General features: G+C 39.9%; 1 protein-coding gene across 1 annotated transcript; it reads left to right on the top strand.

Annotated features, from left to right (window-relative positions):
• Positions 1-1,077: 1,077 nt before the first annotated feature.
• Positions 1,078-16,579, top strand: lrrc38b (leucine rich repeat containing 38b; the record flags this gene model as incomplete). Its single annotated transcript, XM_083892846.1, has 2 exons — positions 1,078-1,705; positions 16,332-16,579. 2 exons carry the CDS (start codon positions 1,078-1,080, stop codon positions 16,577-16,579), a joined length of 876 nt encoding a protein of 291 aa, XP_083748972.1.
• Positions 16,580-22,966: the final 6,387 nt, after the last annotated feature.

Genomic DNA, 22,966 nt, shown 5'->3' with positions numbered 1-22,966 from the left:
TCAGTCATCTTAATATTTAGTATCATACCATAAAAATGCCTTCTATGTGATTACATGCAGATACAATTGACTGTCATTTCTTCACACTGGAGGAAGTGACATCACATGTTGACAGCGTGGCTCGGACACGCCTCCTTGGAAATAAGGAGAGGGGAGAGAGGGCATGAGATAAACCATGGTGGATTCAGAGGCAGACGTTGGACTGGCATGGCTGTGCTCAGCTCAGCACTGTGATCTACGTCCCTGAGGCTCCGTCCCTGGACATTTGGATTCTCCGTCCACAGTCACGACACCGCTGCTGGAGAGTGCGTAACACTGAGCTGTGCCATGTTTTCACAGTGTGTTGCAGGGCATTGGGAGACAGAGAGGAAATAATCAGGGGGGAGGCAACCTTTACCACACTTGAGCGATGTTCCGTGCGTCTCTCTCATTTCAGACTGTGAGCCTTTTCTGCACAGAGACCTTGGACTAATGGAGGGATGCGACGATGTCACTCTCTGCTTGTCATGCTTGAATCACAGCTTCATACATCTCTTTGTGTCACAGATCTTATTGCCTTTGTCTGTCACCACTGCCAGATCAACTGTAAGGTAGTGTGGCGGCGGACAGAGCCTGCTCCTCAACCCCCCGCTCCCTTGTTTGTGCCCCCTGCTTCTCATTACTTTCCGCTCGCTCGTGTCTATTTACTTCTCTTAAGCTACCCTCCCCTCTCTGTTAAGCTCAGTCTTTCTCGCTCTCCCTCTCCCTACTGCTTACTATCCCCCCTCTCTATGCTCTCTCAAAGCAGGCAGTCTGCTATTCTATCCAGGCAGCTCGCCACATGATCTCCTGGAAGATAGCGTCCACCGCTGCTCTGCCGACTCGCAGTCCTTGGGGTGATTTTCTTCTCCACAGCGGCAGGATGCTCCTTCACAGGGATTGATCCCCCCGTTCACCCACTTTCACTTTCCCCTTCCCTTCCCTTGTCCTGATCTCCTGCCCTCTAACCCTCACCCTCTTGTTCTCTACCCCCCACCCTCCCCCTGTTCGCCCTGACCCAAGCCTCTTTTCCTCTCAATCCATTTCACCCCCTTGACCATGTTGCCATGTGTCTGCTGGCTCCAACCTATCCTCATCTTGCTGTCCTCTGTCTCATGGACCCGGGGGGAAAACTGCCCAGCAACCTGTCTGTGCCCCGACCCTCACACTGTGGACTGCAGCGGCCGAGGGCTGACCCGTCTACCCAATAATATCCCTTTGGACGTGCGAAGGCTTTTGCTGGCGGACAACTGGATACCCCGCATCCCCTCGGATTTCCTGGTACTATACAGTGACTTGGTGTACCTGGACCTCCGGAATAATTCCCTCACCTACATAGAACCGGGGACGCTGAGCACTTCCTCCAGGCTGGTGTTCCTGGATCTGGGCAGCAACAACCTGACTGAAATCCCCAAGGGGACATTCGGGGAGTCCCGTAGCCTCATCAAACTACGACTGGGCAACAACCCATACCTTAGCATGGTGAGCGAGGATGCGTTCCTGGGCCTCACCTCTCTGAGAGAACTGGAACTGGAGCGGAACGCACTGTCTACCCTAAAAGTGGGGGCGCTGAGTCAGTTGCCCTCCCTGCGGGTGGTGAGGCTCGAGGGCAACCCTTGGCTGTGCAACTGCAACTTTGCCAACCTGTTCGCATGGTTGATGGAGAATAGTCAGAAGCTTCCAAATGGTGAGTAGCAAGAAGCTGTTTGTGTTCCATTATGGTTGACCCAAATAAAGCGTATCTTAGCACAGCGTAACAACAATATTATGGCAGATCCATTGGCACAACACTTCTCTGTTCTATTAATAGTTTCACTGTAGGAGAGAAAACCCCTCCATCGCCTCATCACTTCCTCCCCCTGTTCTAATTTAGTCTCTTTTGTCCTCCACCCCCATAGCGTATAATGTGTGAGACAGTGTGCAATAGCAGAGACACTTGCACTTGTTTAAAAGGGAGAGCCAAAAAGATTCTAAGCGTTTTTCATTACAAAATTCAAAATGAGGCAGTCACTGTTAATACAAGAATCAATCAAAGGACTTTGGCTACCATGGTTTCTGGTTTCACACCGAAGCATGCATACAAAAACAAATTTTGACCTCCATTGTGCATGGTACTTGGATTGATCAATTTGCACCTTATATTTATATAATACTTATATAATACACTGTGTAGACAGCGTAATTCAGCAGTAAAATCCCAAGGAAGAATCATAAAATCATAGGCCCATACTGTAGACTCTGTCTATCTGCCACTGTGCTGGGGCCTGAAGGGTTTAGTTAGATAACAGGGCTGAAGTTTTGGTGTTTTCTGAGCACATAAGAAAAGCTCAGTGTGCATTGAAGACAGTGAGACAAAGAGCAATGTCCTTGTGGAATTATTACAATATACTGTTGGTAAGATATGATTTCATGATTCACCGTCAAAGCTATATCACAGTTTCCTATAAAACACAAACCATTACAATTTAAGAAATGTCTGTTATTTGGAGCCATTTTAATGAGACTAATTATTATAATTGTCTTTTGAGAAGAAAACACTGGTAAACGTTTTATCCATCAATATCAGCTGTAGATGTATTACTATCAACGTCCTCACAGTTAACTCATAAGTGCAAGCCAGCACGTGGGAGCTGAGGAGGCAAAAATAAACAATCCGACTGTTCAGCCACACACAACTACAAACTCGCCCTGTTATCATATTTATATTTACTAGCAGCCACGTTTGTTCAAAGTGAGAGGGGAAATTGTATCGTATGAAAGCTTAAAGTGTAAGTGCTTTAATTTTCATTAGGAGTCAAAAATAGGACTTAGATCGGAGTGGAGGTTTGAAAAATTAAGATGTTGGCTTATTAAGAGAATTTTGTATGACTGTGGCTCAGTGTCAGTGCCATGTCGTATGGCTGTGCAATACAGGGAGCATACTGTAAGTATGGTACATCATGTTCAGGTACAGGTTGTTGTGTAAAGATCTACAGATGAGGAGTGAGACAGGTTGTTTACAGTGTTTCCTGTTGGCATTTACTGTTAGCAGTAAATAGGTTGTGTTATATTTTTGAGATGTGACAAGGATTTATTAGTAAAGTAAGCTATTAACCAACCCAAACTGACATAGGGCAAAAGGTGGGGTACACCCGAGACAGTTCGGCAGTCCATAGTTTTTGGAATTTTCGAGATATCACAGTCTAGACGTTATGCTAATGAGAAGTGTGCATGCCAAATCCTGTTTGGTGACGACAGGCTGGTAACAGAAGGGTCAAACACCTTTGTGTAGATGCCCTCATAGGTCATTTTGCAATTTGCTCAAAAGAAACGGACCAAAGATTAACAGTGATATGGCCAGAAATCCAGTTCCCCTTAAAAAAAAGTGTTGACTGTTGAAACACCTTATTATTCAAAAATATATATATTTAGGCCATGCTGTACTGCCCTATTGAGACCACTTTAGCCTCCAATATCTGCCCCCAAAAACAGACGAGACAATTTTGATCAAATGGCAAAAACACTGTACATATACAGTATTTCATGTCGTATGAGGCTGCAAATGCATTAATCAAGGGTGTCCAAGTGTTGTCAGCTGCATAGCATAATGAACTGCATTAGCAATGCTGGCCAGGCAGACGTCAACAGCACGGGAAAAAAAATATGCCAAAGTCCTGGCCAAGCTCCAGGCACAGCTGCCAACTGGCCCCAGCGTATGCCGGCTCTCAAATTGAGTTAGTAATGCATATCTCACCTCATGTGCAGCCTTTACATCCCCATCAGTAGGTGTTTGCTTTATGACCCCAGAGTCGAGTCCACTGGCTTGGAAAAATGCACAGACACACATACAAACGCACAGATCTGTGCAGTGATCCTCGGATTCTGCATTGACTTCCCATTCATACTCCCTAACCTTAACCATCACCAATTAACTGTAACCTTAGCCCCACCACAATACAAACTCTTTCTGTCTCATGAGGATCAGGATTTGGTCATAGCAAGGACTAAAAAGCTCATAGTTTGACAGACAAGGTATTATGTGCTTAATGTCATCTACAATTGGACTTTCACATTGCATTATTGCTACTTAATAAGTCATTTTTGTAATGTGAATTATGCCAGCATATCAGATGACAAATCACACATGTATATGTCCTTTACACATGACTTATAAACTGGGGTCTGTAAATAAGGAAAAAACGAGCAACAGCAGGCTACACCGATACATTTCACTCCTCTACCGTCAGCCCTCTTGTCAAAGCTCCTCTCCCAAAACACTTGAAGTTGTTGTCTTCAGTTGAACTTTAGAATTTTCACTGCACTTTCTCTGTGACTCACTCGCTGACTTCTGGTTACAGCTCAGTCAGACAACTCGTGTTTTTATTGCATCGCAACACAACTGGTTAGACTTTGGCGTCTAGGCTCCAGTTTAATCCCTCCCCACATGTATGTTTATATCGACATGAGTGATGAGCAAATACCTCAAAACAGCCTGCAGGTGGATGCTGGGGTGGATGGAGGTGGGGCTTAAAGCATGAGCAGCAACACCAGCACACGGTAGCAGTAGCACTGACTGGCAGAGGGAGAGATGTGGACATTTATGCAGATTAAATAACCCGTCACACCGAGAGGTAATGTTTACGAGGCATGTCAAAAGATTATTGAAATACAGCTGGAGTTGCAGGCTTGATTCATATATATAGCATGATCATTCCATGTGGTCAGAATGAAATAAACAGCAGTATCTCTCAGTCAGGACCACTCAAAAAAACAGACAAGTCTGTAGATTATGCCATGCGAGTGCTCATCACACATCCCCTTTAGTTCGCTGATTCGACATATGTCAACTGTTTGCTGAAGACGCTTGTGAATTATGGATGTGATGTGAGCACAGATGTGTCACACAGAGTCTCTGTGGATTTCAAATCAACTGCCGGACAAACAGAAAACAAATAAGGAGAGTTAGATTTACAAGCATGGCTGGTTCACACATGCAGGCAATCGTCATACTGCCAGACCTAATTCACGTAATGACTGAGGTCTCTACGGGGGGAAAATACATGATGATCTGTGTATCAGAAGTGGTTACACAATATGAGATGGGCACTCATTGTGATTGAGAGTGACTTGATGAGCTTTTCAATATGTTTCGACTCTTAATAACAGATCATCACTGTGGGTGTTCCAACTCAATATCTCATTCATCGTAAAAAAAATAACAACTATCAAGACAAGTTACTCATCAAACTGCATGTGAGTGCTCTCTTTTCTTCTTATCACATCATCGTCATCATCGTCGTGTCTGTTTTGCATGACAAATTAGTTGTCAACATAAACAAGGTTCACACTGTAATTTTCCAATATTGTCCTACAACAGAATGGAGAATTTTCACAGGTGGGAAAAAATAAACACAGGACGAAATAGCTCTGAAAATATTACTAAAAAAGGAATATGAAATAAAGTCAAACCGACACTGGGCCTGCACCTCTATTTTCATAATCAATGTATCTCTCGATTAATTTCCTGATTAATCGAGAACTTGTTTTGTTTTACAATTATATGGTCGTGATTATTTCTTTGTCCTCTCACAATTAAGACACTTGTTTTAAATGTTTAAATGTTTTGTGTAGAACTCTGTGCTGCACTGTGGAGCCAAGAATAGAACTTTCCTCGGACTTCTGGTTTTCAGATACCATTGCCCTCACCAGCACTCTCGCGTGTTTTATGGAGAAAGCGGAGCTCCGCGAGATAACAATTCCAGGAATTTAGCGCATTGTGACGTCCCAGTTAGCGTGGAAGTCAACATCGCATGTTGACTTCCCGTACTTAGACTGAGGAGGACCACAAAAACATGACTGAGTCCTCTTTTTTCACACTTTGCAGACTGATAGGACCTCCAGAGTCCTAATTAAAAAGTTGATTTCGCATAATATGGGACCTTTAATTGATAAAATTAAAAAATGCACTCAAACCGATTGATTATTAAAATAGTTGATGATTCATTTAGTAATCAATAATTATCAAATGGTACATTCCTTTTTTGTTGTTGATTCTGGTAAATACTTCAGTTTGACGGGTAATCAAAAAGACATTTAAAAAAAGGAAAAGTGTGTTTCTATTAATACGTGTTCACGCCGAGATCACCAGCCATCCCTCTGTGGTGGCCTGCATAATGTAGCAGCGGAGCAGTGGAGCCAACGCCGTAAAACCCAATTCCCATTCCATTTTTCACATCTTGATTTCCCCCGCGTTTTAGAGTTCAGTAGCAGCACACTTCTCTGTTTGCATAACTTTGATTACTGCAGGTCACCGTGATGAGTGGGTGGAAAACTCTGGACTATTTTTTCCTTCAACAGAAACACAGATTTCGTTCCTCATGAGTTACTTTTCCTCTCCTATATGCACCTCAGGATATGATTGTCCCAAAAGCTAAATCTGACTGACTGCCAGATTGACACACTACCTGTCAGACTCAATAATCTCCCTCGAAAATATAAGTTGCAACTGAACCTTTCTGCAAACCATGGGAAATGTTACATTTCTGTATTTTGTACAGAAGAAAATCTGAATGTCTGAAATGAAAATGTGTTGCAGAATCTGCTCAGTTTTTATGAAAAACAATCTATTATTAGCTCTAACCAGGCTACCTAACTACAGTGTGCATATAACCACATTCATTAGCATTTCCCTATGGATAGATAAAGGGTAAAATAGGCAGTAATGCCACAATACTAACTAAATAATTTCAAAGGACAATGTCCACTTGTTTGGAGTGCCCTCAATTCCCCTCGTTGAGGGAAGTGGCTTCACTATGGTATTGGGACACCACTATACGCAAATTAGCGTAGTGAACGTAACCGACGTGCTAACCTACGCCACATGTTTACAATTCTACCGGTGGAGCGAGCTAGTTAGCTAGCTGCTTTCATAAATCGTCAGTTATTTTCTGACATTAGTGTTCAAAGCTCAATGGTCCCTTTGGATATATCAAACCAAAATATTCCAACACATTTCGACATTGTAACATGCTTATTTACGAAAATATATTACAACAAAAATGTTCCTCGGCAGATGTGGCCGCTATCTTTGTTGAAAAAAAAAAAGCAGCCTTCTCGCTGAATTCGCAAAAATAATCACGGGTAATCTCATCTTCCACTTCGTTTTAAGCCCGCATCAGAGCTTACTACATTTTGAGGGTTGATTGTAAGGGCAAAATCGCACTCCCCTAGCACAATATAACTTCTATATATATTCATTGTTTTGTTTTGTTTTTGCTGCTTTGTTTATTTTAGCCACCAATCAGCTTCATAAATGTTTTAATTGACGGATGAGTGTAAACATGATCCACTCCTGTCACCAGTGCTCTTGGGTTAAGGATGAACAAAGGCCATGCATAATTCAGACTGACACAGTTCTACAGCACATTGGCCGGGGTAATTGGAGCCACAGTTGCCTACAGGACAGGGCAGGCCGACTCCCACGAGGGACCGAGGCAGTGCTATCAACATTAGACATGACCTGAGCAGTTTCACTACAGAGAAGCAGTTCATGTGACGGATCCAGAGTCAGAATTTTCCTTCACAGCCTATCGAGTTGCTCCCCAGAGACCTGTTAGCACACAGTGCAGAAAATATACTCACAAAGCTCTGCCTGGCACAAGCTCGATGGCCCGCGTGACTCCACTGTTCTCACTATTCATGGGCATGCGATGAGAAAATATCTGTTCCATTAACACGGGCTGTCAGCGTCTTTTCTCTTGGCCTTTAACGTTTATTTAAAGTTGGGACGTGAGTGAGATGGTGTTGGCAGAGTGGACAGAATTACACAGCGTGACATCATCAGCTGCCTGCTTAGAATGTGCCAGTGTTAGAAATAAAAAAAAAAGGTGAAGAGGCAAAAAGCTTAAGATAATTTCGGCAGCAGCAGCATCAGCAGCAGCAGCAGCAGCAGCAGCAGCGTGCAGCTAAAATTGACAATTCCCTTTAGACCTGTGTGTTATTTAGCCGCTTTATCGCGATGGATTGTGACTGTTCACTGTGTCTCAAGCTGCTTTTCATCAACTAATATTCAACTTTTAACAGCTTTTGTGGTGAGACAGTTTCAATATGCCAATGTCACAGAGTCTCACACACACACACACACTGTTCCTCCTCCTAACTCATATATAGAGTATTGGAGAGGAGTGGCCAATTCATCTAATTAAATAAAGTAGGAGAGGCACAGTTTGCGAGTCATTGTCTGAAATGGAATATTTAAGAGCAGTGACTTGGGGGTAATTAACACCTTTGAATGAAAGTCAACTCCTGCAGGAACCTGGGCGAGCAATATCGCCGTGATCTTGCATTTGCCTTTGGTGGTGGAGATTAATCTGGACAGACAAGTGTGTGGTTGAGGGAGGGAGGAGAAATAAGCCGCCAATACTAGTCTGTCACAGAGAGGTGGATCAATCACGGCCGGGACAGCAGATAGCCCGGTCCTTCGGCTGGCTGTAATCCTAAATGTAATCCATCAACAGTCTGTGCCAGGAATGTAACATAGCTGTGTGGGCTGACATACCTGATCGTGTAAGGCCATGATTTGTTACATTACTGCACAGTAGCCTGTCTCTCACACACACACACACACACTGTAATCATGGTGGCATTTGAGGTCATTTACAAACTCCAAAGTCATGCCATCCTCTGAGACAGCCTATTTCTTGAACTCATTTATAGTCAAATTATGTAATACCTTTACCCCCCAATCCTTTTCTATATTCTTTAATTGGCTTTTACCTCGACGAACAGTTAATTAAATAGCTTTCATAATAATTTAGATGGAGAGATTTAACGTGTGAGGAAAACCACTGCACTGTGAAAAGTGAGATCAGACGCTGAAATGGTGCTCAAGTATTTTCCAGGCATAATAATCGCAAAATGAAATTTCATTCAATAGCCACCAAATTAAATTACAGGTATATTTATCCAAATAAATATTTATTTCTCACAGTCCTTGATCCTGTCATTTCTCTTCCATTCACTGAGCCTTTCTTTGCATTTAACAAAACAAATTATTATTATATTATAAATAAATAAATGCTGAGAGGAAGTGCAACGCCACCGCACTAGATGTTTTCAAAGCAGGCAGGGAAGTGTGCGAATCTTCCATTTATCTCTTTAGTATGGTAATTCCTGTGTCTCTTTGGCAGGTCTAACTGGGATTCATTCGGCGGCCAAGTGTGCAGAATATTTTAAAAAGGGAATAGGTTGCAATAAGGAACAGGCAAAAAAGTGAGTCTGACAGCAAGTGAATCGCAGTCAATAAATGTCTGTAACCATGGAAGCTCTTCCATGTGAGCCTCAGGTTTCCTCCATCTTGAAACTCTGGCCACATCCAAAGTAAATCTGGGCACCGTCTCTCTCTCTCAGTTAAAGCTCATTTTTCTCACAGACAATGTTAACAATGACAAACTGTTTGTTTGTTTCAGAATGTTCTACATTTGGCCAAATAGCACAGCTGTTCAGTAATTCCTCCTTTTGTCAGACTGTGTAATAATGTCATGTGGACAACTCTATACTTGCTAAATCCATGTCTTTTTACTTTTTTCTGTATTAAATAAAAAATAAAATTTCAGACACACAAAGTGTATTTTATCTTAAGCTCAATAATGTAAAAGTCAGCAAATGTTAATGTGCATGGTGTATGAACTCTGACTGAAGACCAACACAAACATTAGCCTTAGCCGACAAAGTAAGTTTAAAAATTACCTTAAAACTCCGTTGTACGGGCTGAAGCATCAGGTGAAAACTGAGCAAACAAACAACACAAATCAAAACTGTCAGATTTCTTAATTGACATACTTTATCAAAGTAATAATAATCAATGTACACTGCATAAATTAGCTGCTGGTATGATTGTTAGCATTGTTTGGAACTCAAACACACACATGTATTTTTTTTAAATGTACTTATTAACAACATTTCAAATAAAGAGTAATTAATATATACTATTTTAACATTTCTAACACTGAATTCATCAACTTACAGCTCTGTTTCTCTGATGTTTTTTACCAGAACAAACATTTCTGGTCAGCATGTGTAATGGCTGCTTTGTTTGCAGCCAAACAGGAAGTGGCAGCACCATAAACAGGCTTTAACAGGAAGTTAATTAAAAACGGTAAAAATGCTTAGTTTGGACAAATATTAATTCACGAAAATTACAAAAACACACACAACAACTATTCAGTTACAATCTGGAAACATAATTCAACATTAAAATACCAACAAGTGTAATAAATGCCTTCAGGGCAGCACGGTTAAACAACATTAATAATCCCTTCCCTCTGTTGTCTCTGCCCAGTGACCTGTTAGGTAACAACTGTGTTGTTTTTGACCATGATGAATGTGATAATGCTCTAACTCCTGCAGAGGCCACACGCTCACACGGAAGATTCCATTCTTAGCAGTTATTAATCAAAGCATCTAGGGCAGACAAGAGCAGCTACAACTGTCTCAGTGGCAAAGGCTAAATCTCTGAGGTGATTGGGTTACTTCACTATAAAATGAGTGCACTGTGATAATGAAATACAATTCATTAATCTCTGGCACAAACTTGACAGAACATTGGCTCGCCAATATGTTGACTTTTCAGATGAAAATGAAACGATTTTTAGTGCATAGCAATGATGCTAAAGGTGAGTTTCCTTTGGCTTTTTTTTTTTTTTACTTAAAATGCTTTTATTTACTATTACAAAAAAATACAAAAAGTATATATGTAGCATTCATAAAACCAAACCAACTAAATATGCACTATATCTTACAAATATTTATTATAATACAGAGTGACTCTTTTGAGACAATGAGATGACATTAGAGCTGAAACAATTACTCATTGATGACTAAATTAATCGTCAACTATTTTGATAATCTATTTTCTAATTTAATAATCAAATTTGACGCTTTTTTCATGATTAAAACAAGAGTTCTGATTGTTTAGGCTTCTTTAATGTGAATATTTTCCTTGTTTCTTTGCTCCACATGACAAAGAAATCATTAAAAGTTAACCCTTTAAGGTGCACACCAAGAAAAAAGCAAAGGAAAAATGATTTCTTCTTTTATGAACCAAACGATTAACTCAATTAATTGGGGAAATCATTGATAGGTTAATCAATTATGAAAATAATCCTTAGTTGCAGCTCTAGTGGTTTTACAATGCTATGAACGTACTTGCTGGAAATGTAACTGTTAAAAGAACAAAAACAAATACTCCTCAAAGTATTTCCTCAAAGCTCCATACTTGCGTGCTGCTCAGGCAGTTTCCTCGTGTGACTGCATGGCTTTGAGTCTGTTTTTCTCCCCGACTCCCCTGACATAAGGTAAAATGCTTTGGATTAATCAGTCCAGAACGAATGCGCTGTCTTCTGGCTCTGTCAGGATTGTTGGTCCTGGCTCCTCGTCAGTTTGGAGCCTCTCCCCCTCGATGCTGCATTTGCTTCTGAATCACTTGAACTGATGCTGATCCAAAACTTCTTCTGTTTTCTGTGGAGCTTGTCCAGTAAGGCACTCGGCTGCTTCGTTCTGCCAATAAGCCCCAGTTAAAGTCTGCATAATACGCAGCAGCACACTGCGAGATGAATACAACAAAAAGAACACAAATGATGATACAAGTTACATTGAGGTCTCAATTGTACTTTTTGGTGTCAGCAGAGCCATGACGGGACATGAAAAAGGCTGGTAATCCTAATAAACAGTATTGGGGGGTAAAGCGTTATAAAAGTTCCATTTATTACTTCTTAAAGGATTAAAACAAATTCACAAATTTTATGACAACCTGTAACGGGTGACACATCAATAATAAACACATAATTTAATGATAGAATTACATGAATGACATAATTTATGGATTTTATCATTCCATCATTATTTTCCTCCGGCAGGTTTTATTGAGCCAGCTCACTGAAAGAAAGCCTGGCTTTGTTTAACTTGATTTATAGTTCATCCCTCTGAATTAGAGCGTAACGCATTACTTTGCAAGGAAAGTAATATTGTAACTTACCCAGAAAATACTCATTTATCACCGTCACCAAGAAGGTTATGTTGTTGACCCTGTTTGTCTGTCTGTATTTCTTTCTTGACTGTGAGCAGCATAACTCAAAAAGTGAAGGCCAGATTTTGATAAAAACTCCCGGGGATGAAGGTCGTGGCCCACGGAAGAAATTATTACTTTCTGGTATGGCACATAACACATATAAACTATTGCAAAAGAGAAAAAAAAACAAGATCCTTACCTCTGGACTACTAAGTGTAATCTTTTTTGTTTAACACAGCTCAAATATTTTAGGAGCTCTATTGAGTATTTAGGTTTTATTTAATCATTTTTACATTTGGAATCAAAGCTTAACTTATGTGTCACATGATGTTATTGTGGTTAGGATTTAAGTCTTTGAACTAAAAAAATACATAAAAAGACAGTCGAGGATCACATAATTTTTTTTTTTTTTTTAAACAAGAAAAGCACATTTTGATATAAAATTATGGCTTAACTTTGGTGTGTTAATTATTTTTAGCCCCATTTCACACTTTACTGTCCTATCCAATAATGGCAAAAAAGCCAAAACTTTTCCAGATTATGGATTTAAATTGAACTAGTTTAGATGTGGTTCTAAACATTATGCAGAAGAAGAAAATGTAAACATTTCAGGTGTCGGTATGCAAATAACGTAGGTAACAAAGTGTTTAAATCTCGGTGAAGGTCTGCGCTCTCCGTCTGCTCTTCTTGTCCTTTCTGTAGTTTTGACCTTTTGTGTTTTGTGTATCGTTGTCTTCTCCCAACTGAATGTTAATAGAAATGTGAGAATGTGTATCTTGTATTAAGGGATTAGTGTCACAAAGTTTTATCAAGCTCCTGTGGAGTTCAGTTACAAACCTAATTAATACTGTAGAGAGTCAATCAGCAGAGAATGGATACCAATTCCATGCCATCACTAACTTCCATTATTTCTTTTTTCCATTGTCATGAAACACTTTTAATCTGGTCTCAGGTTTTTTGTTATAGGTCAGCTAATTCCATACTGAGTACAAGTACAAGTATTTTACCAGATTTGAAGTCACTTATTACTTAAGTAAAAGTCATTTTCTGATATAAATACTTCAGTTTTAGAAGTAAAAGTATTTTTTTTTTTAAAAGTGATAAATTAGGATTAAGCCGTGATGGCAAGTTATCTTTCAACAAGAAGGTTGTGGGTGCAATTCCTGGCTCTGCTAGTCTATGTGTGTCCATGAGCAAGACCCCATGTTGCAGCAACTCTTCTTCTTCTGATTTTATTTGGTAGTAATGAGTAACAAAGATATTTAGAGGGAATGCAGAGGAGTAAAAGTAAACGTTTCTCGAAATACAGGTAACAAAGTAAAGTACAGATACGTGAATTGTGTACTTAAGTACAGAAGCAAAGTATTTATACTTCATTACATTACAACACTGGCCAATCCTAGCACATATTTTCCACAGTGTTAAATCTTGCACATCCACATTTTTCACCAAGTTTTAAACACCTGACGTAATACATGTGAATACTTAATTAAGAAGATGTGATGAAAGAGCATCAGTGATAAAAAAGATATTCAATATTATTCAGCAGATCATACTGTACTGTAGTGTTGAGCACAGAAATGATGCCAAACCCTGCGTTGTTGAAAGTGGACACCCACATCAGCAATGCTTTACATTTCCTCCCACCAAAAACTAACATTCACACATCAATATGTCCAGTTCAAGTACATTACCAGTATGAAGGTAACTTACAGTGCATATCATCTGTAGCAGTATAAAAGCAGACACACTACATGTTATGTTTCCTTTCTTTCAAATTAAAGACAAAGTTGAATAAAGTTGTCAAAGAAACACAATCATTGATTCGACCCGGTGTGTTATCAGTCGCCAGTTTCAGCCTCATTGTGAGTTGGAAAAGAAGGTTCAGTGGAAGACATTTGAAGTCCTTGAAGTCCAGAAAGACAACGTCATTGTCCTTTTCTGTTTGAATTATGTCTGAACAATAAACAAGGTGAATGTGACAGACACACGTAGAGCACTTCTTACTGATTTATCATGCTTTCATCAAGAGATGGCTTTTGGTCAAGGTGCCCTTGTCCCAGAGGAGACTCCTGTTCTGATACACAAGTAAACGTTTGGAATTTAATGGGAGTCATATTTGTATGAAAACAGCTTTGCTTTTAGCTGGCAGATGCAATAAAAAGTGATTTAAAACCACGTTCAGTCCACAAACATGTACCAAAGTTGTGGGAGCAGCTTGCGTGATGCCTTTAAAACAGAACACATGATGGTAATTATGAAACTGTATACAGTCTATCATAGTCTATCAAGTAACAGTGCAGTGGATTTACAGTGTCACTGTGCTTCTCAGTTTCTTACCATCATGACTTGCACCTGCAGTCATGCTGTATGTGGGTGTATTTGTATAAACAGTGATCAACCTCACACTTATTAAATCAGCACCCACTTGCAGGAAGAAAAACTACACTGCTGTGTAGAATTCATATTCTTCGTATCACAAAGCTACTAGCATTATCCATGTTGTACCATGAGGGTTGCAAACATGAGGGGGTGCCAATCTCGGCTGACAAAGGGTGATAGACCGAAACCTGGGTCCTAACCACTACACCAACCATGTGGCCCAGCATAGACCCACAAAAAAACAAGTGTGAGCAGTATAAGGTATTGTTCCAAGTGGGTTGTAAGACAAGGTAACATAAAATGTAAAAGGCTCTAAAGACTAAATGTCTTATTTGTTCTTAGCTACTGTAGAAAAGGGCAGTGGAACCTAATGTGCCATTACTTTCATTTCATTTCAATATGGACAAACAGATCAGCCTCTTTCAATTGAGCCAGTTAGCGAAAATTAGACCCTAACCCCTGAGCGATTCATGCCTTCATCACAACTTTAGTTTTAGGGGGTTAGTCAGGCTTCAGTTGGTCCTAAATGCTGCTGCTCGCCTGTTAACTTGAGCACACAGGCATGAGCACATAACACCCATGCTGGCCTCCCTTCACTGGCTCCCGGTGTATTACAGGATCCATTTCAAAATCCTTTTGTTTGCTTTCAAACGTCTGCACGGCCTTTGCTCTACCCTGCCTCTGCAACTTGCCTCAGTGTTATGCTCCGTCTCGGTCCCTCAAAATCTGCTGCTGATCAGCTGCTTCTGAATGACCAAAAACTCGGCTGAAGCTCAGGGGGGACCGGTCTTTTCACGGCCATGGCTCCCAAACTCTGGAATGAGTTGCCAGTTAATTCACTTCTTTCACTTCCTGTTTTTAAAGCTCATCTTAGGACACACTTGGCCTTTGACGCAGTGAGCTGTTGCAGTTTTAATGTATTTTCCTTAGTATTTATTTGCTTATTTTACTTGTGTTTTATATTATTTTAATGTGACTGTAAAGCACTTTGGGCAACTGTTCAGTTTCTTTAAATGTGCTCTATAAATAAAGTGGATTGGACTCATTGGGGTGTGGACCTTTAAGATTTTGCTATATTGTCTGCTTGCTCTTCTGTAAGATATACTTTCTTACTATCTCTGATCTCAATTAATTTGTCTCAAACTCCATAAATGCAACCAATTGCTCTCAATCTAATTGATTTAAAGGTCCAATATTATACAAAAACAACTTTTTAATCATTTTAAACTATATAATATAAGGATTAAAATGATTAAAAAGTTGTTTTTGTTTTTGTCCCAAATATTATTTGGGACTCTCCAGTCACCAAAGTGTGAAAAGAGATGACTCACTCATGTTTTTGTGGTCCTCCTCAGTCTAAGTACAGGAGATAAAACATGTGATGTTGACTTCCACACTCCTTGAGACGTCTCAATACGCTAAATTTCTGGAATTGTTGACTTGCAAAGCTCCGCTTTGTACGTAAAACACGCGAAAGTGCAGGCGAGGGCAACGGCATCCGAAAACTTGGAAGTCCTTGAAAAGTTCTATTCTTGGCTCCACAGTGCAGCACAGTCCTACACAAACTTCCAGCCTCAGAGGATTTATCTGTCCAGTTGATACATGTTATATATGACGGCAATGTGCGTGCTAGAGCCTGCAAATGATCAGCCTCTGTGGCTGATGTCATTTCCTGTCCCTTAAGTCCCTTAACTACTAAACAGAGCGTTCTGAACAGGGCGGTTTTGGCAGGGTGATTGAACTGCTGTGGTGCTTCATCCTTATGGTATTTTGACCAAAGCATGTCACAGACATGTTCATTAGGACACCAGGGAACTAGGTTAACTTGGAGAAATAGGAAATAATATGGGACCTTTAACTAATCTTGTTTCCTGTTTGGCTGCAGGAGTGGACGGCATGGAGTGCTCCCTCCCCATGGACGGCAGGCGTGTATCACTGACCCAGCTCTCGAAGGACAGCTTCCGTGAGTGCCAGGCGACCCTGACTCTAACAGACCTGCTCATCATTATTTTCTCCGGCATCTCGGTGTCTGTGGTCGCCATCATGACAAGCTTCTTCCTGGCTTCAACAGTTCATTGCTTCCAGCGCTGGAGTAAAGGCACAAAAGGAGACGAGGAGGAAAGCGAAGAGTGAAGAGGTTTTACTTTTTTTAAGGCCGTCACGGGACTTGTGTTTCAAAGCGATGAGGGCGCCACACGTGACAAGTTTCACGCCACTTTTGGTGACTAGGATCTCCCTGGTACTGTCATTGTCATGGATATATTAAAAAAAAAAAAAAAACCTTAATGAAGGACATCTTCAAGGAATGAGCCAAAGTCCTGACAAAAAAGTAGCGAGGTCCAGCTCCACTCCAGAAAGAGAGACAAAGAGAGACCTCTACCTCCTTTGCATTGAAAGATTAAAAGTTGTTTTTGTGTGTGTATGTGTGTAATCGCAATTGCAGCTGTGTTGCACTCTAATCCTACATCTAACCGTGGCATCTAAATCCTGCTGACATCAGCGTTTAAAACACTGACCTTGCTGACCTCAGTATTTAACTGCCTATAACATGACATGTTGGTATATCCTGCTATTTACAACGTCTGTTTTTTTGACAGCCTCAAGTCACTGAAATTCAAAATCCTCCTTCGACGTGTGAAATAAGTCAGTCAAACACAAAGGATTCAGACACTGAAGCGCTATTTGGTTCGGTGATGTGCCGTAGGCAGGTTGAGCTGGGACGTTCTTTCAGCGCTATATTCAGTATTATATAATCACAAATTAATGTACAATAGAAAAACACTGTAGAGTCAAACTAATATACAAATCAAGCGGGTATACAGTATATTCCTTAGATTGATAACCGTAAGCTGTGTAGGAAGAAATTAAATAAAACTTTGACAATGTAATCTTGGCAAAAAATATGGTGTAAAATAGAATCTATGTAGAAGATTGTGTCAAAAAAAAAACACTTAAAATGGTGAACCTAATTTTGGCAAGCCCCTGAATACATCTTGTTGGCTGGTTTCATTGTCATCTGCCAAAGATTAGGCTTTGGTAGAGGAGAGGTTTGCTGTAAGAAGTCTGTTGCGGATGCAGTTTTTTTTTTTTTTTTTAGTGATAGCTTCTATCGAGGGCAACACTAAAGCCAAAATCACATTCTACATGTATATATATTATATTTAAAAAGTGATGGTCTCAAAAGCTTTACATTCTCTTCCAGTCTGTGAAAGACTAAACCAGCAGTATTACTTGGCTTCATACATACAGTACATGCCAGGCTTTTTAAGTCTGTTGTAACATGAACATCTCCTAAAAAGACACGTCTATGAAGGTCATTCAGGTCATCGTCATCAGCTAATGACGGAGGATTCCTAAAATGACCACACAACTAAAGTGCATTCTCCTTTATGTTCCATAAGCAAAATTACATTAACATTAGGTTTATGACGAGTGAATGAGCTGTGGTTAGGTTTAAGCACAAATGGTTTGGCCAAGGCAGGAAACAATCTACAATAAAACTTCTCACATTTTAGTCTTTAACTGTGGTTTCCTGGTCGGTGAACATCTCAAGCTTTGCTACAAACCAACAAACACTTTGCTTCATTAGAGCTCCGGACATGACTCAAGTTTGTTTACTCCACCATAGTGGCAGGAAAGCTTCTGCATCGATTAAAGGGCGCACCACCACCAGTTTCAAGCTGCCACTGAGTTCACTGCGCACTTTAAATCCACAGAGATTGAGCAATATATCGCAGAGGCTGACAGTCTGAATAGAACAGACCTAGATCGTGTCCCTGTGGTGCTTTACAAAAGGTATGGAAACAGCTGGGGCAGACATTATTCCAGCCCTGCAGTAGACGTCTTCAACGATCTGATAAACCTTCTCTCATGCTACTCCATAGAACACTTATATCACAAAAAAAATAATATTTTAACGAGGCATGTGACTAACATAATGTGAGAGAAAACATGTTCACTTATGAGAAACAATTGAGAAGAAGACACTTTGGTTGTGTGGTAAAGGATTTTTTTTGACATGAAGGCCCTTTTAAAACGAAAAGATATTTCCTGTAAGGGTAAGCGCAAGAGATTACATTCTTGAGGAATAAATAATGCTTATTACTGCTGTATTTCAGATTTCCTGAATATGTAGCCTATATCATAGACTCAATTCATTGTGATTTTATGAAAAATCTTCCAGTATCTTGTTGTAAAGCCTCCGAGTTGGTGTTTTGGAGAAGTCTCGTTGCAAAAATGTACCTGCATCTGCATTCACATGCGTGTCAGTACAGTACATTCGAAATGAAATAACACATGGGTTTCTCTATGTTACTTCACTTGCATTCTGTATTTTTTTTTTTTTTTTAAATCCTCCATGATTAGGATTTGGAATGCACAGATATGTTGCTTTGCTTCTCATTTAGCGCCTGTAAAGGCATGAATAATTTGGCAAAATTGAGTTATGAAGCAGAAAGAATGTACTGAACAAGCAGAGGACAACAAAAAAAAGGCCATGGACAGTAAGTCATCATAAGAAGGAATTCTAAATGTCTAATGTCCCTTTATAAAATGATTCCTAATCCAGAATGTGACGCCCTCTGAAGCACATTTTGCAGAATTCCTAACAAATAAATGTGGCCTTATTTATTTATTCATTCCTTATCGTGTTGTTTTTCATTAATATGATCTTTTTTAAAAAAGCACAGAGATCTGACATGAAACAAATTGTGATCCTTGTAGACTTGTAGACGGGTACCAGCCTGTATCGTCGCGGTGTGCTTTCATTAATGAGCGTTGTTACGTGTTGTGCTGAAATTGCCACATCCTCCCGAGGTTTCTACTGTAATCTGTGTTATATGTTTGCCAGAATTTTTAAAAAAAAGGACACGAGACACTTTGACGACACATTCAATTAATAATCGTGGCATCTCAGAGTACAGTAAAGGAGTCAATTATCGAGAAAATGAGGAGCGTTATAGTCAGTGAAATGTTAAGATTTTCTTTGTGAGTCTATGTGAGTTTCCAGATGATAGTTTGAGGAGAGCAAACAAACATTTGAGGTGAAGTTTTCCTCTTTCACAAATAAGGGAACTGCGTCAGTCGCTGCTAATATTTCTGTAGGTGTGGAGTTTTTTTTTTAAATATATATATATAAAATATATATATATATATATATATATATACACATATCATTATCATTTCCAACTACTGTGTAGTTATTGTATATTAACAAAGTTAGCTTAGCTGTTAGTTTGACACATAACGTTCGCATGATATTTTAATTTCTCTTAATAATTTTTATTAAGTAACAAATATCAGCACATCAGAGCATGCACTGTTGATTTATCGACGGTATAAAGTTCAGATTCATGTCTATTTTTCTATTATATCTTTCACAATAAAGCATTAATTTATTCATCGGTCTCTGGCGTAATTATCTGGGCATTTGCCGCATAAAGAGGGAATCGCGTTCGTTTGGTCGGATATTGCTTGAAAGAAAATGAAGTGTTGTGTTATGTCAGATAAAATGTCAGAATGGCTCAACTCAGAGACAGAGGAGAGTGTGTGACCTTGTTGCTGCAGCTAAAATTCAATTCCAAAATGTCAAATAGACGCTGTCAAACTAACCATATTATGTGTAGCTGTATATTAATGTTTGGTAAAAAAAAAATTACTAAATAAAACAAAAGTAAATACATTGACACGTCCTCTGGTCTATGTTTGTTTGAGAGTTTGTCGATTCATTATAAATGTCATCATACTGTACATGGTTTCCTTCCACAGTCCAAAAACATGCACATTTTGGGAATTAGGCACATTGGACACTCTGAATTGACCGTAGGTGAGTGTGGATGGTTGTTTGTCCTATGTCCACCCTATGTCAGATGGGATTGGCACTAGATAAAGCAGTAGAAGATGCATGAATGAACATACTGCAGATCATAAATACATAAAATGATGGTTGCAGCCAGCTGGTTTCTCATACAGCTGGTGTGTAAACTGCTGCTGCTGCTTTGAAAAGAAGAAGAGAGACCAACGTTTACCAACTTCTGTTACCCATAACCTTTACCTCTATTTAATCTGATCTATTCTAACCCTGCGTGTAAAATCAAAGTGAGGTCGTGCTTTGATTCTACACCAGCTTTACAATTCCTGGAGAAATGTGCAAGTAATAAGTAGCGTTGAAGCAAGAGATAACCTCACTGTTGTCAGGTTATTGGTAACTGTGTTGTTGGCACTGGACTGGTCATACATCAAAGCAACCTGTGGTCACCATTGTTTCCCCTCATTTAAATTGTAGGAAGAAAATATCCAAACAAAGGAATACTTAGCAAAGTGATAAACTTGACCTGTGTCCCCCCCCCCCCCCCCATCATTTCCAGGAGTTGGCAGATTCAGCAAATGAGAGAGCCTCATCTGTAAACACTGCACATTGTGTTATTCCTTACAGAACTGTTATCACACTGCAGCTATGCAAATGGAGGGAACTATTTTTGGAAAGGGTGTTAGAGAAATTAGAGTCCTTGAAAGATAGAAAAAAAATCATCTACTTGCATAACAGGTGGATCAAGCCAGTCGGTGGACATCTCCTTCCATGCGTCAGCATCTGGACAATCTGTGTGCAGCGTGATTAAAGGACAAGTCAGACAAAAACAAACAAACAGGCAATGCATTTTTCAGCTCATTACCAGGGTCTTTTCTTTCTTTCTTTTTTTTCATATTACATTCTTCACGACGTTACATCTCGGTAACATGGGTTCCTTTTTTGTGTCACTCATGCTGAGGATTCATTTCATTTTGAGGGGTGACGACATGACAGCAGACTTTTTCTCAAGCAACGAGAAGTCAAGGATAATAACAGCCCTCTCACCCTCAGGGTATGGAGAGAGAGAGCAGCATCATGGTGCGCGCACACACACAATCCAGAGAACAGTGAACAAAGAATAACTTAACAGACATATTTGTGATTCTGAAGAGCAGTTGCTGCATTGCATTGGGAATAAGACTTGCACACGCTACATGTATGTGCACCATTGAAAAGTAGCTTGTGAGGGTGGTGGTCGTGATGAGGGTTCTCCTGCAACCATTTACCTCATGTGGTTGCCATGGCTACGCAGCCAGAGGCTGAAATTCTTGGATGCCAAGGCGGGAACAGAGCGAGAGAGAGGGAGAGAGAGAGAGATGCTGGGAAGCATGGCCCTCCATGTGGATGCTTGCTTCTCTTTCCATACATCAACTAACCTGGCATTTTAAAAGAAAAAAGGTCTAATGTCCTCTGGCAGTGAACCAGTGAATTAATCTATGACTTTCACATCCTTCGTCCCTCTTTGCTTTGTTTACAAAGGTTAATATGATAAAAAATGTGAAAAAATTACATCATGTATTTTATTACTTTGCTTACATTGAGTCCAAAATAATATTAGGGTGATTTAAGAATCTGTTTTTCATTCTTAAATCATTATTGAGTTATAACAGAAGACGAAAATACTGTTTCATTTATCTATCCATTTGTTTACCACGTCTCCTCTTTCAGTCTGCTGCTGACCTACAAAAACAGGAGGTGAGCAGGACTCAGAGAGGAAGCTTTGAATGAATAATGTCCTGGTGGTTTACAGTGGGATTGTGGTCTGGGGAGGAGGAGCGGACAGCAGAGGGCTCAGGTTGCACAGTTCAAAATGAGCCGCACCTGATGCTCCTCTATGTCACTGAGTTCAGAGAGAGGTGGGGATTGAAATGTGTTCATATATTCGCAAAAAACACCTATTCTCACTCACTCGCATTAGCACTTTTTTGTTATCTGCTTTTAATTTTGCACGTTTCACAATCCACAAGTGGCACAGTACCATTTAACCCTTTAAGGTACTACTCAACCATTTGGTCAACCATGCTTTAAGTCACTATATCTCATTGAAAAATGCATCAAGCTGAACTCACTAACACTTAATGTGACTTGTTCTGAATGTTGTACATTTATGAATTATGCAAGTACATAAAATAAAATAATAAAAAATGTAAATAAATAATTTTCCTTTGCTTTTTTCTTGGTGTGTACCTTAAAGGCTTAAAGTCTTTTATAACTGATTTTATTTATTTAAATAGCCAATGTATCTATTTTTTTGTCAGTAATGTATTTCATTTTAATTTTTACTACTGGGACACTTATATTCATTGTTCACTGTGTAATGCCAACAAAGGCATTGGATACAGCTGCAGTATAACCAGCCCTACAGTTGGAGAACTGTCCCTTTAACTTGCACCTTTAAAATGAATATATATATATGTATATTTTAGAATATCGAAGAAATGCATGCCACTACTTCAGTATATTTAGCCATTTTGCAAAATAATTCTTCCAATGTTTTCCCCTCTCACAAACCCAAACCCACATTTTTCCATGGCTGCAGAATTGAAACATCATTCAAAGCAAAGAGGGTGAGAGGTGAAACAGGGACACTGCGGCCATGGGCGGCCACAAACATCAATGCATGCTCCTGGCAAACTGCTCACCCACTGCATCACAACACAAGCTGGCAGCCT

The sequence above is a fragment of the Microchirus variegatus genome (assembly GCF_963457635.1).
Source record: "Microchirus variegatus genome assembly, chromosome: 7".
In the NCBI taxonomy this organism is placed as follows: domain Eukaryota; kingdom Metazoa; phylum Chordata; class Actinopteri; order Pleuronectiformes; family Soleidae; genus Microchirus; species Microchirus variegatus.
This window is presented reverse-complemented; position numbering and strand designations above follow the sequence as displayed.